Source organism: Oncorhynchus kisutch, linkage group LG19 (genome assembly GCF_002021735.2).
Source record: "Oncorhynchus kisutch isolate 150728-3 linkage group LG19, Okis_V2, whole genome shotgun sequence".
NCBI lineage: Eukaryota > Metazoa > Chordata > Actinopteri > Salmoniformes > Salmonidae > Oncorhynchus > Oncorhynchus kisutch.
In genome coordinates, this window is record NC_034192.2 from 12,943,753 (window position 1) to 12,968,160 (window position 24,408).

The 24,408-nt window shown below is 44.3% G+C and overlaps 1 protein-coding gene across 1 annotated transcript; it reads right to left on the reverse strand.

The window, feature by feature from the left end:
- Positions 1-21: 21 nt before the first annotated feature.
- LOC109864326 (solute carrier family 13 member 4-like) lies at positions 22-23,105 on the reverse strand. Its single transcript, XM_020452046.2, has 15 exons — positions 22,452-23,105; positions 19,435-19,563; positions 16,445-16,581; positions 16,155-16,336; positions 16,001-16,055; positions 15,846-15,879; positions 15,653-15,748; positions 10,886-11,070; positions 4,320-4,439; positions 4,104-4,205; positions 3,868-3,969; positions 3,463-3,697; positions 2,400-2,561; positions 1,899-2,036; positions 22-1,263 (listed from the first exon to the last, which is right to left on the reverse strand). The coding sequence occupies exons 1-15, from the start codon at positions 22,572-22,574 to the stop codon at positions 1,126-1,128; spliced, it is 1,938 nt and encodes a 645-aa protein (XP_020307635.1). The 5' UTR covers positions 22,575-23,105; the 3' UTR covers positions 22-1,125.
- Positions 23,106-24,408: the final 1,303 nt, after the last annotated feature.

Below are 24,408 nucleotides of genomic sequence, written 5' to 3' on the forward strand. Positions count from 1 at the left end.
TGAACGTTACACTTCGTCGGATTGGTTTGACACACGGCACATCTTTTATATCACAAGTTGGCATGTATTTACAAAGGTTCTAGATCCTTCTCCTAAAACCACAACGTATGAACCACAACGTATGAACTAGACCGAGATGTGGGATTTAGATTGCTTAACGCGCCTACGTTCTCATGGCGACAGTGAATAAGGTACAAAAAAAAGGCACACGGTTACATTTCAATTGGTTCAACAACAACAAAATATAAAGCATTTTATACAAGTCATATGGTCTACAATTATGTACACTTTGCCCTGTCGTCATAGCGACAGACAGCTCATGATTTGGCTATTGATTGGAGAGGCACTTTTACTCTGCAGTTTTCTCTCTGGTTTCTTTTGTCTGCCTTGATACCTTATTCTCCATGGCTCTGGTCAATAGTAGTGACCTATATAGGGTGTTTCAGCACACTAACAGTAGGGATCCAGGATGTAACACCGTGAAGATTGTATACTACTGTAAATATAGAGTATACTCCGAGTTAGCGGTGTCATAGGCATAGAATGCTGTTTTTGTGGTTATTGTGCTAGCGGAACCTATAGGAATATTATGTGACATGCAGTAATGCTGTGTCTCGTCATGTGTGAATCAAATGTTTTTTCTTTTGGTGGGCTATGTGTTGGAGAGATTAGAACCGCTATAAAACGTAACACTTACAGCAACATACAGTAATATGGAGTAAAAGGCAATATTGACTAGAGTCGGAGTCTATTCCATGCTACTTTTGGCTGTGTTTACACAGGCAACCCAATTCAGATATTTTGTGGAATTTATTGGCAAAATATCTGATCTTGATTGGTCAAAATACCAATTAGTGGTAAAAAAAAAAAAAAAAGAATTGGGCCGCCTATGAATAGAGCCCCTGCGACTCCTCCTTTGTGGTGCTTCTTCCACTCAGTCTTCCCCAACCTGCACGATTCTCAGAAGTTACCAGCCCGGCTGAAGGTATAAGCCTCAGTCCCTTTCAATTTGGCATTTACAGTAAAAGAGACGGCGAGTGTCTCTGTTTAGAGGCGTCTTCTGCATTCTTCCGCTCTCTGCCCCTCTCTCTCTCTCTCTGTGCGACTGTCTGCACCCCCGCGTGGTTATAAGCTGCCAGTGACGTTCCTGTCGATGGCCCAGTCTGGGAACTCAGTCAGGTTGAAGAGGGGCACACCCCAGGTCGTTATGGCCAGCATCACCACTAGAACACCAATCAGATTCACCCCAAAGCCTGCCTTCACCTGAGACAGACAACAACAACACTGGGTAAGACAGATGTACCTGTTCTCTCACTTTTATTATTGAAGAGCTACAGTATGTGCCTGAGCCTCTGTGTTCTATTTAAGGCCCTGTGTTTTTGTGCAATTATGTGACTTAGCAAGTCCTCTTATTTCTCATGTCTTCTTTACTCTATATATTTTTATCAGGTATACTATTTTGATGTTGATTACGGCACTGTTGGGTGGAGCTTGCAAATGAAGCATTTCAATGTACTTGAGCATGTGACGACAACTTGCATTTATCCAGATATGAGAACTACACCAAAAATGAAAGAAATTGTCTGAGGATGGTGCTGGACCATCTGATGGAAAAAGGAAACAGCGGACAGTTTGATGAAAAAGCTGTAAATGAAAAGGTTCAGATCCAGGCATGTCACATGATTGCGCAGAACACAGGGCTCTAGTTATAGTGACTGATTGCTGGTCATTAAAAGGTATTATGACTATTAAATAAATCTGTTTTATAATCTTGTATAATAGGAGTGTTACATAAAAACATGCAGAATTGCGTGTTATTGCAACAACGGCCTTTGATTCTGCTTGGCACTGTGCACTCCCGTCCCAGTGGGGTTGGTGCTTATGTGTTTGTGTCTCACCATGTCGCTGATCTGCACGTGTCCGTAACTGAACACTATGGCGTTGGGGGGGTTCCCGACGGGCAGCATGACCCCAAATGACACACACATGGTGGCGGGGATGAGTGTGTGGAGAGGGTTGATCTTCAGGGTCTCGGACTGAGAGGGAGCGAGAGGAGAGAGGTCACATAACTGAGTGTCAGGCAAAGGAACAGGGTGTCTCGGAGTGTTTTCAATAACATTGACAGTGGCACAGAGAGAGGAGGCAAGCAGATGGTTGTGTTGATGTTGAGAGAAGAGAGTAGAAGTGTGTAGGCTATTTGAGGACACTCGGGATCGAGCTGAGAAATTGATGGATGGGGTTTAGGTTTTTCTTCACGGGCTCTCAGCGATAGAGGGGATAGTAAGGGAAGAGAGAATAGACCATGACTGTGGTTCTCTCTAGAGCAGAGTGTGCTTCTTACCAGAGACGATCGAGAGGAAAGGTAGAGAAGACTGACAGAGAATGACTGTTATTCTTACCAGAGCAGAGAGGATAGGTAGGAACACGGTGAGAGTAGCAGGGTTGCTGGCGAACTCTGTAACCGCAGAGACGAGCAGGCAGGCCAGCAGCGTGACCATCCACGGGGGGAGACCACTCATCGGCTCCAGCTGTCTGCCAATCCACACACTCAGCCCTGACACCTGAACACACACACAATGACCAGACACACACACACACCACATGATCAGACACACACCATGCCGAATGTCTGTAATATAGATTGTGACGCAACTTCATAGCTCACACAGTAACGTATATACAGTATATACTGTAACCCGCAATGGGGCAGCAGGTAGCCTAGTGGTTAGAGCGTTGGGTCAGTAACCGAAAGGTTGCAAGTTCAAATCCCTGAGCTGACAAGGTAAAAATCTGTTGTTCTGCCCCTGAACAGGCAGTTAACCCACTGTTCCTAGGCCGCCACTCTAAATAAGAATTTGTTCTTAACTGACTTGCCTGGTTTAATAAAGGTCAAATAAAATAAAACGTTTCATGTGTACAACATCTAAAGACCTGCGTCACTATACTGAGAACTTTGTCTTTTCTAAAAGGATGTATTTGGGTGTTTTTGGAGCCTTATGTTTTACACAACAATAATTAGGAAGTGATTTGCTGTTTAGGGGAAGTTTCTCAAAAACGTGAAATAACAAAAAAAAAAGTGTCTGGAACCTTCTATAACATCCCATTTACATAGAGATTTGGTTGTAAAACCTTTTCAAATCGGGTCCCAAATGAGACATTGACCGTCCTCCCGTGACCCAAATTGTCCTCTATTGACCCAAATTAGGATGAAATAGTGTGTGATTATAGATGTACTCTCATAATTTGCGACCCACCTCTCACATGCCCAGGGCCCACTTTGGGTTCCGAACTCTAGTTGAAGAAGCCCTGGTATAGTGTATATAGCCTAGTATCCATATTAAAGCTCCCGTATGTTACCTTGCAGCATGAACTAGGCCGTTTGAGATGGTTGTCATCCTAAGCTATCCGCCCTGTGGTGAGTAGCTACATGTTGTTTGTACAGTATACTGTATAACCTGGTACCTTGCAGCCAGCAGCCAAGGCGTAGCCCCCTCCCACAAGGATGACGATCTCCCAGGGCATGAGATTCTGGAAGTCCTTCCAGGTGATCATGGGGGCCAGGGGGTCTGGGTCTCTTTCTGTGGAACCGCCCCCTGCTGTGGTTCTGGGGGCCCGAGAGAAGGGCCGCCGGGCCGGGATGAGGAAGAGCAGGAAGCCCAGCAGCACAGAGACAGTGGCGTCGGTCCTGTAGCCTTTCCTGCGGAAACAGAACACTACATTTAACAAGGCTGTTTAAAAAAAATCTAACCTTCCTTATTCGAGGTTAGTCTCAATGAGAGAGACTGCATTTGGAATGGTACCCTATTCCGTTAATAGTGCGCCATTTTCCCCCCTTTGATAGTACACTACAAAAGGGTGGCTACGCACTTCTCGAACAGCGACGTCCACCCGGGTACGAAGCCTGGTTCTCTGGTGAACCACAGCAGAGTCATCAGGATGAAGAACACTCCTGTCACCACCTCTGGATAGCTACAGCACAAGAGAGGCAACGCACAGGTCAGTGTTATTGTTTTCCTTCAGCTTTTAGTCAATTAGTCCTCAAATATGGCTGTACAGTGAGTATCTTGTCCCAGCTATAACTGGAAAAAGAGTCTAAAGATCACCTGATGGGCCCGAGCTTTATGTACTCGTCGTGGATCTTCCTCTCTGACAGCATCTCTCTCCTCGTCTTACGCTTTTTACTCAACGAGCATGTCTCCCTGAAACTGGACACACAACAACACGGTAAGGTTAATATCACTGAGATAACTGCACAACGTGTGTGTGTGTGCGCGTGCGTGTCTTCCTCCATTTCGCATGCATGCATGCGAGGTGCTTACTTGCAGCCGAGGAAGAGGAAGTGCAGCCAGACCCAGGTCAGCAGCAGCATGATGATCGCGATGGGGAAACTGAAGATGAACCAGGTCCCAAAGTTGATCACCTTCGCATCCGGGTAGCGACTGCAAGGGGGGAGAGAGAGAGAGAGAGAGAATAGTTAGTGATGGGAGGAGATAGAGAGCACGGTTAACGTTAAACCAAATGCACCTCACAATCGGTAAGGGTATTGTCCTCATAGTATAACACCAGCAATCTAGCCAAGAGGTTCAGAATCTGACCTTTTTGGTGTCATGTCTATGGTGATGGACTGCTAGTTGCAGGGTAATCTCTCATGGACCAAATGGATGCGACAACAAAAGAGAAACAGTTGCTCCGGTGTTTTCTGGTTATTTAGATGTTTCAGGGTTGGAACAACCTCAAGGTTGTGCTTAAAATGTGGGCTTGGATTTGAAGCACAGATTTGAAGCAGAATATGTTTTTGGAAGTGGAGGGGCTTTGGTTTAGAGTTTCCTTTTAGAGGGGTGGAGACTTCACTAGTCTCGTTAGTATCTTATCTCATACATCTCTCCCAGAACCCAATGGAGCATCTGATGGAATTACGGGAGATGTAGTTCTGGGTTTGAAGACCCACTAGGGATATCCTCAGTATCACAAGTCATTACAGACTCAAGGAGGGGTCACTACTACAACCTTTGAACCAGCAGAAACTAACCATCAACCCTTTTCTTTTGATCATGATCAAAACAGGACATCTGCAGGTCATTGAACGAATTGCAAAATCGCTGAAGTTGGAGACTTTCATCTCCCTCACCAACTTTAAACATCTGCTATCTGAGCAGCTAACCGATTGCTGCAGCTGTACATAGTCCATCGGTAAATAGCCCACCCAATTTACCTACCTCATCCCCATACTGTTTTTATTTATTTACTTTTCTGCTCTTTTGCACACCAGTATCTCTACCTGCACATGACCATTTGATAATTTATCACTCCAGTGTTAATCTGCTAAATTGTAATTATTCGCCTACCTCCTCATGCCTTTTGCACACAATGTATATAGACTCTTTTTTTCTACTGTGTTATTGACTTGTTTATTGTTTACTCCATGTGTAACTTTGTGTTGTCTGTTCACACTGCTTTGCTTTATCTTGGCCAGGTCGCAGTTGTAAATGAGAACTTCTTCTCAACTAGCCTACCTGGTTAAATAAAGGTGAAATAAAATTAAAAATTAAAAATTGACCACACAATGAATACGTTCAGGTCTATTTTCTGCCTCTGGCCTATGTGGAAGGATATCTAGTAGTTGTCAATACTGGGCAGAGATATGGTAACATCTCTGTTTGCTGAAAGACAAGCTGACTCACTGCTTCTTCTTCGTATACTTGCTCTGCTGTTCGATATCTTGTGTCCCCCCCCCCCCCCCACACACACACACACACACACTGTCTGCGGTCAAGGGTTATTGAGGGGTTTCATTCCTTTTTCCATGTGGAAGTACCGGCCAAGGTCCTGTTTACACACACACAGTCAGATGGACTTGTACATATATCAATTTTATGTCTCTGTGTGCAGATATAAAAATGCTATTCATGAGTACATCGGACTCTGGGGAGGTCGATAAAGGGCTTAATTGCCAAAATCCTGAAGTATCCCAAAATCCTGAAATAATGACTATTGATGTTGAGGGGATCTTTTGGAGTCTGGTCTCATTGCATATTAGGTGCAAGGCAGAATATATTGAGTATCATTAGTTATTTGTATTACCACATTTGACTATCAATATAATATAATACTAATAATACTAAATAATTTTGCAGACGATTGACTGCTTTGACAAAATCTGCATACTGGTGTTGAAGAGGATGGGTCTGGTCTGGTGTTGTTGTGAACATTGCTCTGTTGGAAGTGCCTGTTCCCGCAATAGCAGGATACAAATGCCTACAGGGTTAGGTTTCACCAGTGTGGACCTGTTATAGCTACTCAAGACAATAAATAATCTTTTGGGGGATCACCAGAAAACCCCCTGACTCACACAATCTGGGCCCCAGTTTGACCGGGCTAGACGTGAAGGAGTTGCTAAACCGGGTCTCACATATTTTACTTGCACTGGGAAGGGAGGAAAGGAGGGGGATAGACTGGGAGAGAAGGAAGTCTGATATTTACAGTCCGAGTTACTTTTACATGAAAAGAGTCCGTTTTCCCTGGCTTAGCCTAGCTGGTTTATTAAAGTGCCCAGGAAATCGGCTTTGTTGGATTGTTGAAAGGGTTTACACCAATCCTTCAATCCATCAATCCCAGGCCTCTTTGTCCTTTTGTTTCCTATGGACCCTGACACCCTCTGTCACTGAGTTAAACATGACATGGATAATTCTATGTTCCCTCTAAACTGCGCTGGTGCCGCGCACTTCCTCCAGGCCTGCAGCACAGAAGAAATGCCATGCGGGGGTAGGGACACATGAAATGTGGTCTGATGGGAGTTACTGCTTCCTACAACAGCACAAAACGTGTAAGCTACATTTCAAGCGGTTTTTAAAAAGCCATTGCCGTGAAAAGCTTTTGTCTTAATTAAAGGGGCAGTGTTTCATTTTGAGACAGGGTTTGAATATGCAAATAAGCCAATAGGCAGATGGGTAGCCGACATTGTCTAATTATCTGGTAATAATAATACATTTTATTTTGTAAAGTGGTTTCTTGCATCATACCACACAATACAATGCAATTTACAGTCAGCTATTTGGCCCATGGTGTTACAGACCAAGTAAAAAATCATGAATTAATGTCAAGCCCTTCATCATGTAAAAAAAAAGTTTTCAAAAGTTACATGCAATGTATGCCAGCATTAAACACCACATATAGGTTACTGTAGGCTATATCATAGAAATCAAAAGTTATTTCCATATGAAAATGTTATGGGATGTGCTCCATTGGTTTTGTTGGTAAGGCCTGCATTATGCTCAAATAGCCACAATAGCCTATTGGTTACTGTCTAAAACGCTAAGGGTACAGCCTCAGTGTTCACTGTAAACGTATGCCGGAAGTTGCACAAAGTTCTCACAATGTTCACGTTTCCACTCACAAGACCTTGAATAGATGAACTATACTCACAAGTTAACTATCTTTATATATCCATGTAAGTTTCACTGAGACAGAAATAACAGATTGTTATTTGGAAGATATTGACAGTGCATGGGGGTGTTAGTCAGGTATTGTATCTAGTAGTGAGCAATGTGTGGTACTGCAACATAAAATCAGAACAAACAAACATGTAAATCAGCTAGAAAGATGTGTTGGCAACGAGTAATTGTCTCTGGACCCCTCCCAGTTAGGGGGAGTGATGAACTCTACAGCAGTCTCACAACTCAATCGCTGGTTGTAAACTGTTTTCTGGCCCTCTCATAAGATAGAATTTGTAGATAATTGGCCCTCTTTCTGGGACTCACCCACAAACAGGACTAACCCTGGCCTGTTGAGGAGTGACGGACTCCATCCTAGCTGGAGGGGTGCTCTCATCTTATCTACGAATATGGACAGGGCTCTAACTCCCCTAGCTCCATAATGAAATAGGGTGCAGGCCAGGCAGCAGGCTGTTAGCCAGCCTGCCAGCTTAGTGGAGTCTGCCACTAGCACAGTCAGTGTAGTCAGCTCAGCTATCCACATTGAGACCGTGTCTGTGCCTCGACCTAGGTTGGGCAAAACTAAACATGGCGGTGTTCGCCTTAGCAATCTCACTAGAATTAAGACCTCCATTCCTGACATTATTGAAAGAGATCGTGATACCTCACATCTCAAAATAGGGGTACTTAATGTTAGATCCCTCACTTCCAAGGCAGTTATAGTCAATGAACTAATCACTGATCATAATCTTGATGTGATTGGCCTGACTGAAACATGGCTTAAGCCTGATGAATTTACTGTATTAAATGAGGCCTCACCTCCTGGTTACACTAGTGACTATATCCCCGTGCATCCCGCAAAGGCGGAGGTGTTGCTAACATTTCCGATAGAAAATTTCAATTTACAAAAAACCCCAGACGTTTTCGTCTTTTGAGCTTCAAGTCATGAAATCTATGCAGCCTACTATTTACAGGCCTTATGGGCCATATACAGCGTTCCTGACTGAGTTCCCTGAATTCCTATCGGACCTTGTAGTCATAGCAGATAATATTCTAATTTTTGGTGATTTTAATATTCACATGGAAAAGTCCACAGACCCACTCCAAAAGGCTTTCGGAGCCATCATCGACTCAGTGGGTTTTGTCCAACATGTCTCTGGAACTACTCACTGTCACAGTCATACTCTGGATGTAGTTTTGTCCCATGGAATAAATGTTGTGGATCTTAATGTTTTTCCTCATAATCCTGGACTATCGGACCACCATTTTATTATGTTAGCAAACGCAGCAAACAATCTACTCAGACCCCAACCAAGGAGCATCAAATGTCATGCTATACATTCTCAGACAACCCAAAGACTCCTTGATGCCCTTCCAGACTCACTCTGCCTACCCAAGGACGTCAGAGGACAAAAGTCAGTTAACCACCTAACTGAGGAACTCAATTTAACCTTACACAATACCCTAGATGCAGTTGCACCCCTAAAAACTAAAAACATTTGTCATAAGAAAGTAGCTCCCTGGTATACAGAAAATACCAGAGCTCTGAAGCAAGCTTCCAGAAAATTGGAACGGAAATGGCGCCACACCGAACTGGAAGTATTCCGACTAGCTTGGAAAGACAGTACCGTGCAGTATCGAAGAGCCCTCACTGCTGCTCGATCATCCTATTTTTCCAACTTAATTGAGGAAGATAAGAACAATCCTAAATGTATTTTTGATACTGTTTCGCAAAGCTAACTAAAAAGCAGCATTCCCCAAAGAGAGGATGGCTTTCACTTCAGCAGTAATAAATTCATGAACATCTTTGAGAAAGCAAATGACGGACTCTTCTTTAAATCTGCGTATTCCTCCAAAGCTCAATTGTCCCGAGTCTGCACAACTCTGCCAGGACCTAGGATCAAGGGAGACACTCAAGTGTTTTAGTACTATATCTCTTGACACAATAATGAAAATAATCATGGCCTCTAAACCTTCAAGCTGCCTATTCCAACTAAACGACTGAAAGAGCTTGGCCCTCCTATGTTGAACGTAATAAACGTCTCTTTATCCACTGGATGTGTAGCAAACTCACTAAAAGTGGCAGTAATAAAGCCTCACTTGAAAAATCCATACCTTGACCCAGAAAATATAAAAAACTATCGGCCTATATCGAATCTTCCATTCCTCTCAGAAATTTTAGAAAAAGCTGTCACTGCCTTCCTGAAGACAAACAATGTATACGAAATACTTCAGTCTGGGTTTAGACCCCATCATAGCACTGAGACTGCACTTGTGAAGGTGGTAAATGACCTTATAATGGCGTCAGACCCAGGCTCTCCATCTGTCCTCATGCTCCTAGACCTTAGTGCTGCTTTTGATACCATAGATCACCACATTCTTTTGGAGAGATTGGGAACCCAAATTGGTCTACACGGAGAAGTTCTGGCCTGGTTTAGATCTTATCTGTCGGAAAGATATCAGTGTGTCTCTGTGAATGGTTTGTCCTCTGACAAATCAACTGTAAATTTCGGTGTTCCTCAAGGTTCTGTTTTAGGACCACTATTGTTTTTGTACAGTCATCTCAAATAAAACTGTGAAGGACCTACTCTGGACCCTGGTCTCTCTTTTGACGAACATATCAAGACTGGTTTTTTCCAGGACAGCTTTTTTCCATTTACGTAACATTGCTTTCTTTCTTTCTCTCTCTCTCTCTCTCTGAGGACCTGAGCCCTAGGACCATGCAACAGGACTGCCTGGCATGATGACTCCTTGGTGTCCCCAGTCCACCTGGCCGTGCTGCTTCTACAGTTTCAACTGTTCTGCCTTCGGCTATGGAACCCTGACCTGTTCACAGTCCTTACTATTATTTGACCATGCTGGTAATTTATGAACATTTGAACATCTTGGCCATGTTCTGTTATTATCTCCACCCGGCACAGCCAGAAGAGGACTGGCCACCCCTCATAGCCTGGTTCTTCTCTAAGTTTCTTCCTAGGTTTTGGCCTTTCTAGGGAGTTTTTCCTAGCCACCGTGCTTCTACACCGGCATTGCTTGCTGTTTGGGGTTTTAGGCCGGGTTTCTGTTCAGCACTTTCAGATATCAGCTGATGTAAGAAGGGCAAAATAAATCAATTTTATTTGATATTAATAGACTATGTGTGAGCTAGCTAGCTAGCTAGCTAGTTAGCGGTGCACACTGTAGCGTTTCAATTGGTGACGTCATATGCTCGGAGACTTTGAACGTTTTTTCCCCCTTGCTCTGCAAGGGCCGTGGCATTTGTGGCGCGATAGGTGACGATGCTTCGTGGGTGCCTGTTTTCGATATGTTCAGAGGGTCTCTGGTTCGAGCCCAGGTTGGAAATACTGTTACACATGGGATATTTGTCTGCTAGTGTATTGATAGGCCATGGCGTATTTACCAGGTATTGTACCTATTGAACAGCATTCAATGCAGTCTATGGTAATGTAGCTTACTTGTTGAACTGTTCGGCGAAGATAAGGTTGGTGGAGGTGCCAGTGATGGTGATGAGGCCTCCAATGGTGGCTGCGTACGTGATGCTGAGAGAGAGACATTTACAGATCATATGATCTCTCTTGGTGGGATAGCGAGAGTTCTTGCTCTCCTTCTCCTTCTTAGGCTCTGGGATGCTGATCGCTGTCTGGAACGGAGAGAGGAGCAAGTATAGTGAGTCACTGTTTGTGGGGGAGGAAAAAACATGTGCAGTGGAGAGAACAAGTATTTGATACACTTCCGATTTTGCCGGTTTTCCTACTTACAAAGCATGTAGAGGTCTGTCATTTTTTTATCATAGGTACACTTCAACTGTGAGATACGGAATCTAAAACAAAAATCCAGAAAATCACATTGTATGATTTTAAGTAATTAATTTGCATTTTATTGCATGACATAAGTATTTGATCACCTACCAACCAGTAAGAATTCCGGCTCTCACAGACCTGTTAGTTTTTCTTTAAGAAGCCCTCCTGTTCTCCACTCATTACCTGTATTAACTGCACCTGTTTGAAATCGTTACCTGTATAAAAGACACCTGTCCACACACTCAATCAAACAGACTCCAACCTCTCCACAATGGCCAAGACCAGAGAGCTGTGTAAGGACATCAGGGATAAAATTGTAGACCTGCACAAGGCTGGGATGGGCTACAGGACAATAGGCAAGCAGCTTGGTGAGCTTGGAAGAAGTTCAAGATGACGGTCTATCACCCTCGGTCTAGGGCTCCATGCAAGATCTCACCTTGTGGGGCACCATTGATCATGAGGAAGGTGAGGGATCAGCCCAGAACTACATGGCAGGACCTGGTCAATGACCTGAAGAGAGCTGGGACCAGAGTCTCAAAGAAAACCATTAGTAACATACTACGCCGTCATGGATTAAAATCCTGCAGTGCACGCAAGGTCCCCCTGCTCAAGCCAACGCATGTCCAGGCCCGTCTGAAGTTTGCCAATGACCATCTGTATGATCCAGAGGAGGAATGGGAGAAGGTCATGTGGTCTGATGAGACAAAAATATAGCTTTTTGGTCTAAACTCCACTCGCCGTGTTTGGAGGAAGAAGAAGGATGAGTACAACCCCAAGAACACCATCCGAACTGTGAAGCATGGAGGAGGAAACATCATTCTTTGGGGATGCTTTTCTGCAAAGGGGACAGGACGACTGCACCGTATTGAGGGGAGGATGGATGGGGCCATGTGTCGCGAGATCTTGGCCAACAACCTCCTTCCCTCTGTAAGAGCATTGAAGATGGGTCGTGGCTGGGTCTTCCAGCATGACAAAGACCCAAAACACAGCCAGGGCAACTAAGGAGTGCCTCCATAAGAAGCATCTCAAGGTCCTGGAGTGGCCTAGCCAGTCTCCAGACCTGAACCCAATAGAGAATCTTTGGAGGGAGCTGAAAGTCCGTATTGCCCAGCAACAGCCCCGAAACCTGAAGGATCTGGAGAAGGTCTGTATGGAGGAGTGGCCAAAATCCTTGCTGCAGTGTGTGCAAACCAAGAACTACAGGAAAGGTATGATCTCTGTAATTGCAAACAAAGGTTTCTGTACCAAATATTAAGTTCTGCTTTTCTGATGTATCAAATACTTATGTCATGCAATATTAATAATTAATAATTACTTAAAAATCATACAATGTGATTTTCTGGACTTTTGTTTTAGATTCCGTCTCTCACAGTTGAAGTTTACCCATGATCAAAATTACAGACCTCTACATGCTTTGTACGTAGGAAAACCTGCAAAATCGGCAGTGTATCAAATACTTGTTCTCCCCACTGTACATGTATATACATTTGTATTTTGTACACAATAAAGAAAATAAATAATGGGTCAAAATCTAAATATTTCTCCCAGCGTTGGTCAAAGCTCAGAACGCTTATATTCTTGATTTGATCGAGTTTTCATTGAGCCTGCTTCTTTGCGAATGAGTGGAATCATGAACAGTGGTTTGTTAGTTATGGTCGCATGCGTCCTCTGGATTTGCTTCCTGGATTTGCATTTTTTTAGCAGCACATTGACCACTCTCTCAAACGGTTAACTCTGCCCTCTCGCGTCACAGACTGAGGGCCTGAGACGTGAAACGCACTACCCCAGCTCGAAGTTGGCTTACTAGAGAAGTTGGCAAAACTGTAGACGCTGCTGATAGTGTGTTCGCGAGATGCCGGTCAAAAGGCAATTTTAAAATTGTCTTGCGACTCCTGCCGTGTCTATAGGCATCCCCAAAGAAACAAAAAACTACTTTCTGAGAATGCGTGCACAACTGGTAGTCACGTATAGATATGTATAGCTACACTTCTCAAAAAAATTAAGGGAACACTTAAACAACACAATGAAACTCCAAGTCAATCACACTTGTGTGAAATCAAATTGTTCACTTAGGAAGCAACACTGATTGACAATAAATGTCACATGCTGTTGTGCAAATGGAATAGACAACAGGTGGAAATTATAGGCAATTAGCAAGACACCCCCAATAAAGGAGTGGTTCTGCAGGTGGTGACCAAAGACCACTTCTCAGTTCCTATGCTTCCTGGCTGATGTTTTGGTCACTTTTGAATGCTGGCGGTGCTTTCACTCTAGTGGTAGCATGAGATGGAGTGTACAATCCACACAAGTGGCTCAGCTAGTACAGCTCATCCACGATGGCACATCAATGCGAGCTGTGGCAAGAAGGTTTGCTGTGTCTGTCAGCGTAGTGTCCAGAGCATGGAGGCGCTACCAGGAGACAGGCCAGTACATCAGGAGACGTGGAGGAGGCCGTAGGAGGGCAACAACCCAGCAGCAGGAACGCTATCTCCGCCTTTGTGCAAGGAGGAGCAGGAGGAGTACTGCCAGAGCCCTGCAAAATGACCTCCAGCAGGCCACAAATGAGCATGTCTGCTCAAACAGTCAGAAACAGACTCCATGAGGGTGGTATGAGGGCCCGACGGCCCGACACCGTGCAGGACGTTTGGCATTTGCCAGAGAACACCAAGATTGGCAAATTCGCCACTGGCGCCCTGTGCTCTTCACAGGTGAAAGCAGATTCACACTGAACACATGACGAACGTGACAGAGTCTGGAGACGCCGTGGAGAACGTTCTGCTGCCTGCAACATCCTCCAGCATGAGGAGGATGTGGGTCAGCCATGGTGTGGGGTGGCATTTCATTGGGGGGCCGCACAGCCCTCCATGTGCTCGCTAGAGGTAGCCTGACTGCCATTAGGTACCGAGATGAGATCCTCAGACCCCTTGTGAGACCATATGCTGGTGCGGTTGGCCCTTGGTTCCTCCTAATGCAAGACAATGCTAGACCTCATGTGCCTGGAGTGTGTCAGCAGTTCCTGCAAGAGGAAGGCATTGATGCTATGGACTGGCCCGCCCGTTCCCCAGACCTGAATCCAATTGAGCACATCTGGGACATCATGTCTCGCTCCATCCACCAACGCCACATTGCACCACAGACTGTCCAGGAGTTGGCAGATGGTCTGGAAGGAGTTCCCTCAGGAGACCATCCGCCACCTCATCAGGAGCATGCCCAGGCGTTGTAGGGAGGTCATACAGGCACGTGGAGGCCACACACACTACTGAGCCTCATTTTGACTTGTTTTAAGGACATTACATCAAAGTTGGATCAGCAGTAGTGTGGTTTTCCACTTTAATTTTGAGTGTGACTCCAAATCCAGACTTGATGGATTTGATTTCCATTGATAATTTTTGTGATTTTGTTGTCAGCACATTCAACTATGTAAAGAATAAAGTATTTAATAAGAATATTTCATTCATTCAGATCTAGGATGTGTTATTTTAGTGTTCCCCTTATTTTTTTGAGCAGTGTATGTAGATCAGTGGAGAGTGCTGAGGGGAGGACGGCTCATAATGATGGCTGGAACAGAGCAAATGGAATGGAATCAAACACATGGAAACCATGTGATAGTGGAGTTCTTTTATTTGATAACATTACACTAATTCCGCTCCAGCCATTACCGCGAGCCCGTCCTTCCCAATTAAGGTGCCACCAGCCTGTGATGTAGATATGTCAGTCAGGTGGCTAGCTGCCAGCAGAGATTTCTATTGCATTGAAGAGCTTTGGCTAGTATTAATGAACCATTGCTTATTGGGATCCTTGGTACGTCCATACCCTAAACCTAACCCCCAATCATAACCTTAACCAAAACCCCTACCTAACCTTAACCATTTTAAATGTCAACTCAATGGGGTAGGGACGTCCCAAGGATACTAAGTTCTCATAAAAACGTTGCTTTTACAGAGAGTAGGCTACTAAAATAGCCAGTGATGTGGCTGTTGATAATTTCTTTCCTTTCAGGGGTATAACATTACAGATGTGTTTGTAGATTGATTGAGGTGAATTAACCTACAGCAGCCAAGGTGCTAATGTCTGGGGTCATTTTTGCTCGTTTTTGCTGTTTTCCAAATAGCAATAAATTAGCTTCAACTTTTTTTTCTTCATATATTGGGAGGGGGGATATTGATTTTAAATGTATTTTATTTGACCTTTATTTAACTCGGCAAGTCAGATAAGAACAAATTCTTATGGCCTAGGAACAGTGGGTTAACTGCCTTGTTCAGGGGCAGAACGACAGATTTTTACCTTGTCAGCTCGGGGGTTCGATCTAGCAACCGTTCAGTCACTGGCCCAACGCTCTAACCACTAAGACCTGCCTTTCCGAGCTTCACCAAAACTCAAACCCTGGTTATGCCTCTGAGTGTAGTGAGTGTGTCTACTGACCGATGGCAATTGTCCGTTGGTCTGCTTTAGGGACAATTGGCCCAGACTGGTCTTACTGGCCTTCCTACCAGTCCCGTTAGTCTCCACAGTCGGCAACTGAGAGAACAAAACACACAATGGAGAATTGACGTTGAAGTAAGAGAATGGAACAACAGATATTTTTACACAGATTTTCAAAGGTTGATGATCTCACCTCAGTCAGAGTGCAGAGCTCCTGCTTCACGCAGCTGTGGATAAAACACAACACGTTCAAAAGAACAACAATGAAGTTGTTTTCATGATGTGGACTGCAAGACTGTATTGTATGTGATTCTTCAGTGACTGTCTCAAAAGCTCCCCAGGTCTTACCTGTCTCTGCGATACAGACGCTCCAGTTGGTTCTTTTCTAGATTCTCTTCCTTGTCTGCAAAGGAGCAACATAAAACCGTTTAACGATTGTAGCGATGTACAATTTATCATGTCACTGAGATGTTTACTGCAGGCAGTGAAAGGGCAGCCATACCGCCGAGGCAGTCGTCCTCAGTGGCCTCGACGGTTTCGGAGTCTTCCTGGGTGTCAGCCACGCCGGTGCTGATGAGCTGCTGCAGGACGGCCTCAGCGATGGGCATCACCATGGCAGTAGTGGAGGTGTTACTGAGCCACATGGACAGGAACACCGTACAGCACATGAAACCCAGCACCAACCTGAGAATACACACAGGAGAGAGGAGAAGTTGAGGGTGTGTGTGTAATTGATTTATATATGCTTTCGTGTGTGCACGCACGTGTGTGTCATGGTAGCTGCGTACTTACATGCCAGGCTTGGCTCCGGCAATCATGACCATGCGTAAAGCGATGCGTTTGTGGAGGTTCCATTTCTCTATGGAGGCCGCCAGACAGATCACCCCCATCAGCAGCAGAGTGGTGTCCTTACAGTACTCTGCAGCTACCTGTACCAAAGACAACCACACAGTATTTATAGCACTCTATACGTACATATACACTCAACCCTTACATGTGGCTCGCACGAACGCACACCTGGATTCATTGTTGTTAATCTGGCTGTTTATGACATGGTCACTAGTCAGTATATTGTTGTATACCACCACAGGTCATGACCTCTAACTACAGAGAACTGACCTTTTGTGGTTATTGGAACTAGACTAGATATTCCTAACCATCATGACTTCTCTCCAGTCTCTGTCTAGTTCTCATTTTTAATCAGAACCGGTTGAGTTCTGGGAAGAACATACTGTACTCCAGGATGGGCTCAGATGGATCAGTTGGATCAACACGTCTGAGCTTTGCTCCTTTCCAAACATTTGCAATGGGAGGCATACGAACCAAAAATGTGACCCAAAAATCATAGCACGGCATGAGAGTGAGCAGGGGGAAGGTTTTCCACGTAACACCTTCTTGTTTGTGCCAGGTTAAAACTGAGGTAAAGCAATCCCATTGGCGAGGCAAGGTGAGGTGTGAGAGAGCTGCACTAAGTACAGTACACAAGTCTAGTCATCAGAGCAAAGAGTTGCAGAAAAACGTGGATATTTACCAAACACGATTACAAGAGCTTATAATAACACTAATAGCCTTCTTTGGCAGGTTTTGAACATGCGATCAGATCACATGAGCAACTCAGTGGTTATTTTTTTATGTAACACTGACATAGTGAGGAGAGGGAACCATTAATGGTGGTCATTGGGACCACTTGGGGTTGGTTTAATGACAGACCATTTCCTGTGCAGCAGCGGTTAATGGGTTACTCTGATCAGTACATGAGGCCATCATCTCAGTGATAAGTGTTTCACTGGAGACGAACAGAGAGGTTCTGACGACCATGCTTCCTGTATTATATTAGACGTTAGCATACAGACACCTCGTGATAACTGATGATCTGATGATGTCAGGTTATCAGAACGAGTGAGTCACTCACCTGTTTACATGGGTCTGTGACATCATGACCGTCTCTTTACATAACAAGAGAGGAGGATGGTGAATTAAGAATATAGGTGAAAGGTCAGACTAAGGATAATGAATGAAGGATAACTTTTAAGACTTCATGAAGCCTTTAGAGACACCTTAGAAGGTGCTGTACAAGTACATCGTCTGTGGTTGTTAGTTCACACGTGAGGCTACATTTAGCGAGTGTAAACCAGGTGTCAACAACAATGCTGAGTTTTTTGTTTGTTTCCTCAGAGTGGGATTGGGTCAACCTACTTCCCTTTCAGTCATCACAGAGGCATTACAAAGCAATGGGACGGGACTTCTCAGGTTCTTCCTAGAAAGCATCCATCCATACGCTTCACATCCATCTAGTCCACACATGTAGCTGTGTGTGTTTGTCCTAGATTTTAATTTAATACATTTTAATTTCTAATCCCATCCCTGTAGGAGGCCTTTTGCCTTTGGTAGGCCGTCATTGTAAATAAGAATTTGTTATTAACTGAATTGCCTAGTTAAATACATACAAGTTCATTTGGCCGTAGTGGGAGTCAGGTGCTCAGATTACCGTATTTACAGTTGAACAAGAATTATTCGAAAATAAATATTTTTGGTTTGAATGTACATTTGTGTTTCTACACTGAACAAAAATAAAACAAATGCAAGATGTAAAGTATTGGTACCATGTTTCATGAGCTGAAATAAAAGATCCCAGAAATGTTCCATATGCACAAAATGCTTATTTCTCTAAAATGTTGTGCACAAATTTGTTTACATCCCTGTTAGTGAACATTTCTCCTTTGCCAAGATAATCAATCTACCTGACAGGTGTTGCATATTAAGAAGCTGATTAAACAGCATGATCATTACACAGGTGCACTTTGTGCTGAGGATAATAAAAGGCCACTATAAACTATGCAGTTTTGTCACACAGAACAATGCCACAGATGTCTCAAGTTTTGAGGGAGCATGCAATTGTCGTACTCACTGCAGGAATGTCCACCAGAGCTGTTGCCAGATAATTTAATGTTCATTTATCTACCATAAACCGAGATAATTTGTCAGTACGTACAAGCGGCCTCACAAACACAGACCATGTGTATGATGTTGTGTGGGCGAGCGGATTGCTGATGTCAATGTTGTCAACAAAGTGCAGGGTATGGGGGTATGGGCAGGCATATGCTAGGGCAATGAACACAACTGCATTTTATCGATGGCAATTTGAATGCAGAGGGATATTCTGATGGGATCCTGAGGCCCATTGTCATGCCATTCACCCACCGCCATCAACTCGTGTTTCAGCATGATAATGCACAGCCCCATGTTGCAAGGATCTGTGCATAATTCCTGGAAGCTGAACATGTCCCAGTTCTTCCATGGCCTGCAAACTCACCAGACATGTCACCTATTGAGCATGTTTGGGATGCTCTGGATCGACGTGTATGACAGGGATCTAGTTCCCGCCAATATCCAGCAACTTCACACAGCCATTGAAGAGGAGTGGGACAACATTCCACAGGCCACAATCAACAGCCTGATCAACTATGCAAAGGAGATGTGTCGCTCTGCGTGAGGCAAATGGTGGACACCAGATACTGACTGGTTTTCTGATCCACGCCCCTACTTTTTTTTTTAAGGTATCTGTGACCAAGTCATGTGAAATCCATAGATTAGGGCCTAATGAATATATTTCGAATGACAGACTTCTTTATTTGAACTGTAACTCAGTAAAATATTTTAAATGGTTGCATGTTCTGTTTATGTTTTTTTTCAGTGTATGTGTGTGTGTGCGCTCCTGGTCCTCAGTGCCCTTAGCAGAGAGCGAGAAAAAGAGAGATTAGAGTGAGTGATAGTTTACTGACCTCGCTGGACTTGAGCACTCCGAACAGCGGGTATAGGAAGGCTGGTACGAGGGCAGCAGCTCCCAGGGGTACAGCCTCTGATACCCAGTACACCGCTGTCACTATCAACACGTACGCACAGCAGGCCTCCTACATGGGACAGAGACACCGGGGACAGAGACACAGGGGGTGAGACATAGGGAAGAGACAAGGGATTGGGCTTTTATGCAACAATGCAGTTTGCCAAGGGCCATACCTCATACATTTATGCCTGTATTGTATCCTAACGTTTCTTATCATAAAAGCACAGTCAATTATTTAATATACGTCAATGTTTAACTTGATGTGAAATGCTGGTCAAACAAACTCATTGCTAGGTCCCACATATTGTCAGGGTTCATTTGTCTGAGTTTATCGGAGTGCAATAATACTGTTGCCTGAAAGAAAGTGATTTTGATTTGATTGGATTGATTAGGACCCGACACCAATGGAGACAGCTAGTCCTACTGGGGTCCGACACATAACGCAAAATACATCACAGACAAAAGACTTTACAATGTACATACATTTAAAAACATTCAAATAGTAGCGTGTGTGTGTGTGTGCATCTATCAGTTCCTAAGTTACCGTGAGACCGAACCTCCTTATTCACCTTTCAGCACCATTTATTTGCCATGGAAACAATGGAGAATGTGCTCAGTTTGTGAAAGAGCCCATCCAAATTCCAATCTAACAGTCTAATCAAAATGGGATTTGTTATGTCCTTCATTCAAATGTACCTGTTTAACATTTTTTTGCTTTCTGGAAACTTGAGACGGCTTTTCATCAAAAAATAGATGAATATCTTTGACCACACTGAATGATCCTTGGTTACCATAGACGGGGTAGCGTACAGTACTCCTACGGGACCACCAGCGGCAACTTATCATGCGTAAGTGAGGAAGCCTTAGAAATCTCCCCTTTCCATAATATGTGGCATACAGGTGATGTGTCAGGCACTTGTCTGACTAGTGTAACCGTGTAACTCCCGGTCGAGTAGAGAATGTCTAGCCAGCGAGGTGAAGGGGTCTGGCAATATATCAGCTATACATACACACACACGCCATCGGACTGTCCAGCAATGCACACACACACACACACATACACACACTGGTAGTGTAACCGCTCATTGAAAACAATGTTGGATATTGCTGTGTATCACACAGAGACTATTTGGCCCCTCTATGGTGCCTTTGAGGCAGCAGCCACCAACCCTGGCCACTAGCACCTGCCTGGGCATGTTCTCCACATGTGCCCTACTAGACATGCCCAGTCCTGACCACACCGCCCCAGGTGGGAACACAACACCCCCTTTCTGTGATCTACTGGGCATGTCCAGTAATAATGTACTTTGGCCACAGGGAAAGCGTCCCCAGGTTTTGCCCCAGGAAACTGAGGTGATCCTGACTATCTCCCAGTAGTTAGTGTTTGTCATATACGGGATGTGAAGTCTGATCTCGGTCATTCAGGAGACTGGGGACAGAGACAATCAGTGATCCCAAGAGATCATTGATCAGAGGTTGTCACACAGTAGAGAACTGCCATGCAATGAATGGACTTTCAATGAATCAATAAACTCACTCAAAATCTCATCCTTTTTCCAGTTTCATCAGAGAACTGGGTTATTGAGGCGATCATGGGGTATCTCGTATTTACCGACAGGTTTCTTTTGGTTAGATAGTAGGGAAATATGTTTCTAAATGGTCAATTGCTAAATGGTCAATTTGTTTCTCCAATCTGACATGTGTATGGATGGGCTGTGTGATATGAGCAAGCACTTCTCAAGAGGTCAAAGGTGACTCAGCAGACAGTTTCTGTCCACATCTGGAGGTTGCATTGTCACTTCACCTTTCAGACCATGACTCAACATGACCCTTAAGTGAGTGACGAGATCAACGAAAGGAGATGGCTTTTCAGGCATTCATGTTATCTCTTCATCAAGGCCAAATGCTTTTATAAAGATGATTAATCTGGATAACTGTTCATCAGTGTTGACGGTGAGATTTTTTCCCAGATGACCACAGAAAGAATGGATTCACTCATTAGTTAAAATCAACCCTTATCTTCCTCTGGAGAAACAACGATGATTAAAAAGAAACACTGTTTTGCATTCCTTCATATGATGATCTCTACTGATAATCTCTGAACACAGTTCGGTCAGTTAATCTGCTCATTAGACAGACATTATTTTCTCCTGACTCAAACCCCAAGGAGCTGAGTTCATCCTGCTGTCAGAGATAAGGAGGATCCCTAACCTTGCCTGAGACCAGGGGCCAGTACTCATAAAGCGTCTCAGACTAGGAGTGCTGATCCAGGATCAGTTTAGCGATTCAGATCATAATGAATAAGGACCCTGAAGACTAGGCTTTAGTTCAGTGGGCTAACACAGTCCCGGTGTAAAAAACCTGGGTTTGAACCCAGAGAGGCACATTAGTACAATTCTCTCAGGCTGACACAGGAAACAGAGCACGAGGGGTTCTGTAGCTGCAGCTGGCCACATGCTCCATTGTTCTGTCCCTCTCTGAACTTGACAAATTCTGTAATTGGTGAGAGGGCATTCTGGAACCGCAGGGGGTTCTAGGCAAACAGAACGACCAGACCCGTCCCCACATAGCTGAGCTGAGTTATATAACCGAATAGCTTGGCACAGATTCCCCTTCTCCCTGCCGCCTGTGGTGCCAACCGCTGTACAACAATGCACCCTACTGTGAAGTGTAAACACGCGGAATGGTGCACTTTACGCACAGACGCCGATTGCATAAATAATGCGTAAAACAAGTCTCCATCAGCAAAGCATTAATAGAATATGAGGTAAATCGAAATATTTGCACTGTGGGTATGTATTATGGCTCATTATAATCATAAAGACACTTACAGCTGTTCTCACCCCCAATTTTATTCTGCTTCATGTACTGTACGCTAACTCGGAAGAACAATGCCGATAGCCTACCCATGCGCAATATTAGTCATGCTATGATATGATGAAGTCGGGCACTCACGCTGGTGGGGTGGATGAGGGGCAACGGCAGCAGCGACAGCGGGATCAGCACCACCAGGATCAGCTTGCGTGCTCTCCATAGCTTCTTGATAAGGTCCATCCTTGCCGCGGCCTCCAGCCTCATCGGGGACTGCTCGCCTGGGTTCGGTTTCAGCGCAGAGAAGCTGGCTTGTTTGTCCCTTTTAACGTTTTTTTTGGCGTGACATGAAGTCTTAATGAAAGTTAAAGAAAAATCCCTTTAAATGTCTCCTTCTGGAGTGAAAACTGGCGTTTCTATTTGCAGTTGGTTGGTCCTCGCAGGTTCTGCTTGTTTGGTTCTGGTGGCGATGTACTGCAGTCTGCAGGGCACAGTCCTCCGTCTGAAATAACTGCTCTTTGTACAACCTCACCTCAGTACTTGACCTGCAGGCAACCCCCACCTCTGAGTTCAGCTAGGAGATCCAAAAGTGCAACAAATAGGTCCCTGACTTTTTCAATACTGTCCACCTATTCTTATCTGAATACCAGATAAGGTATCTTATGCAGAGCCCCCTTGCAAAAGAGACCTTGATCTCAGTGGGACTCCCTGCTCAAATAAAGGCTAAATAAAATGTTGTAAAATGCTGATGTTTGAGATAGACCAGGCGGCTACTGTGAGTGCAAAACAAATGTCTATATAAAGAGGTTCTCAGCACCAAGACTTTTTATAACTTGTCACATTTATGACCCTCCAGTATGCTAATTTCCTCAACCTCATCCTTCACCCTGCCTCACTGGTCTCTAAGCCAATCAGCTTTTAGTAATGACTTGTCATGAGTTTGCAGCATGGTGTGCAGAAGAGAGGTAGGTCTGATGATGTTTTAGTGCGTCCAATGTGTAATAATATTACAGTCATGTACCATTGGTAACCCTAACATTTGCTACATGGACAATTTACACTGATGCCCTTTATTACTCATGTATCTTGGTTGTTTTGCACGGACTCTCTTGCCCTGGCTCTATGCACACTCACTAGACTCTACCCACACACTCACACGTACTACATTGACACTCCAACGCACGCACACGCACACACACTACACACGCTCATACACACAAAACACACACACACACGCATATTGACGCCACCAACGCTAACACATAAACACATGTTCCCATACACTGCTGATACTCTGTTTATTATCTGTCCTGATTGCCTAGTCACTTTTACCCCTACTCCCATGTACAGTCTGTATTCAATTCAATTTGATTTGATTTGTAAAGAAAAAATAATCGTTTTGAGTGCTTTATAAATGAAAGTGCTGGTATTAACAGATTATTGAATGTAATAGCTCGTTGTTCCATGTGCACCAGTTTTGGTCCATGCCAGTTTTGATCCATACACAGCGCGTCCTTGGTGCCAAGGACTGATGCCTCACCAGTCAGAGTGAAGTGCAGCCCGAGCCTGCCCTCAGGTGGTATTTGTCTGTACAGTAAGTGCTAAATCCCCTATTTGAGTGGAGGGCTGTGGAATTGAAGAGATCCACGATCTTTACACATCTATCTTGCCTTATTTATTCAGACAAAGCTTTTCTCGGTTCTGTGAATGTGTGAATATGTCAATGTTAGTTGTCACATGTCTTGTCATACAACTGAATAGCCTGTGTCACGATCTTCATCATCTGATGAACAGGAAAGATCGGACCAAAACGCAGCGTGGTAAGTGTCCGTGTTCATTTAATATAACTGAACACGAAATACAAAATAACAAAGTGAAACAACGAAAATCGAAACAGTCCTGAAAGGTGACACAACACAAAACAGGAAACAACTACCCACAAACACCAGGTGGGAACAGGCTACCTAAGTATGGTTCTCAATCAGAGACAACAAAAGACAGCTGCCACTGATTGGGAACCATACCAGGCCAAACACAAAGAAAACATAGAAAAACAACATAGATAGCCCACCCCAACTCACGCCCCGACCAAACCAAAATA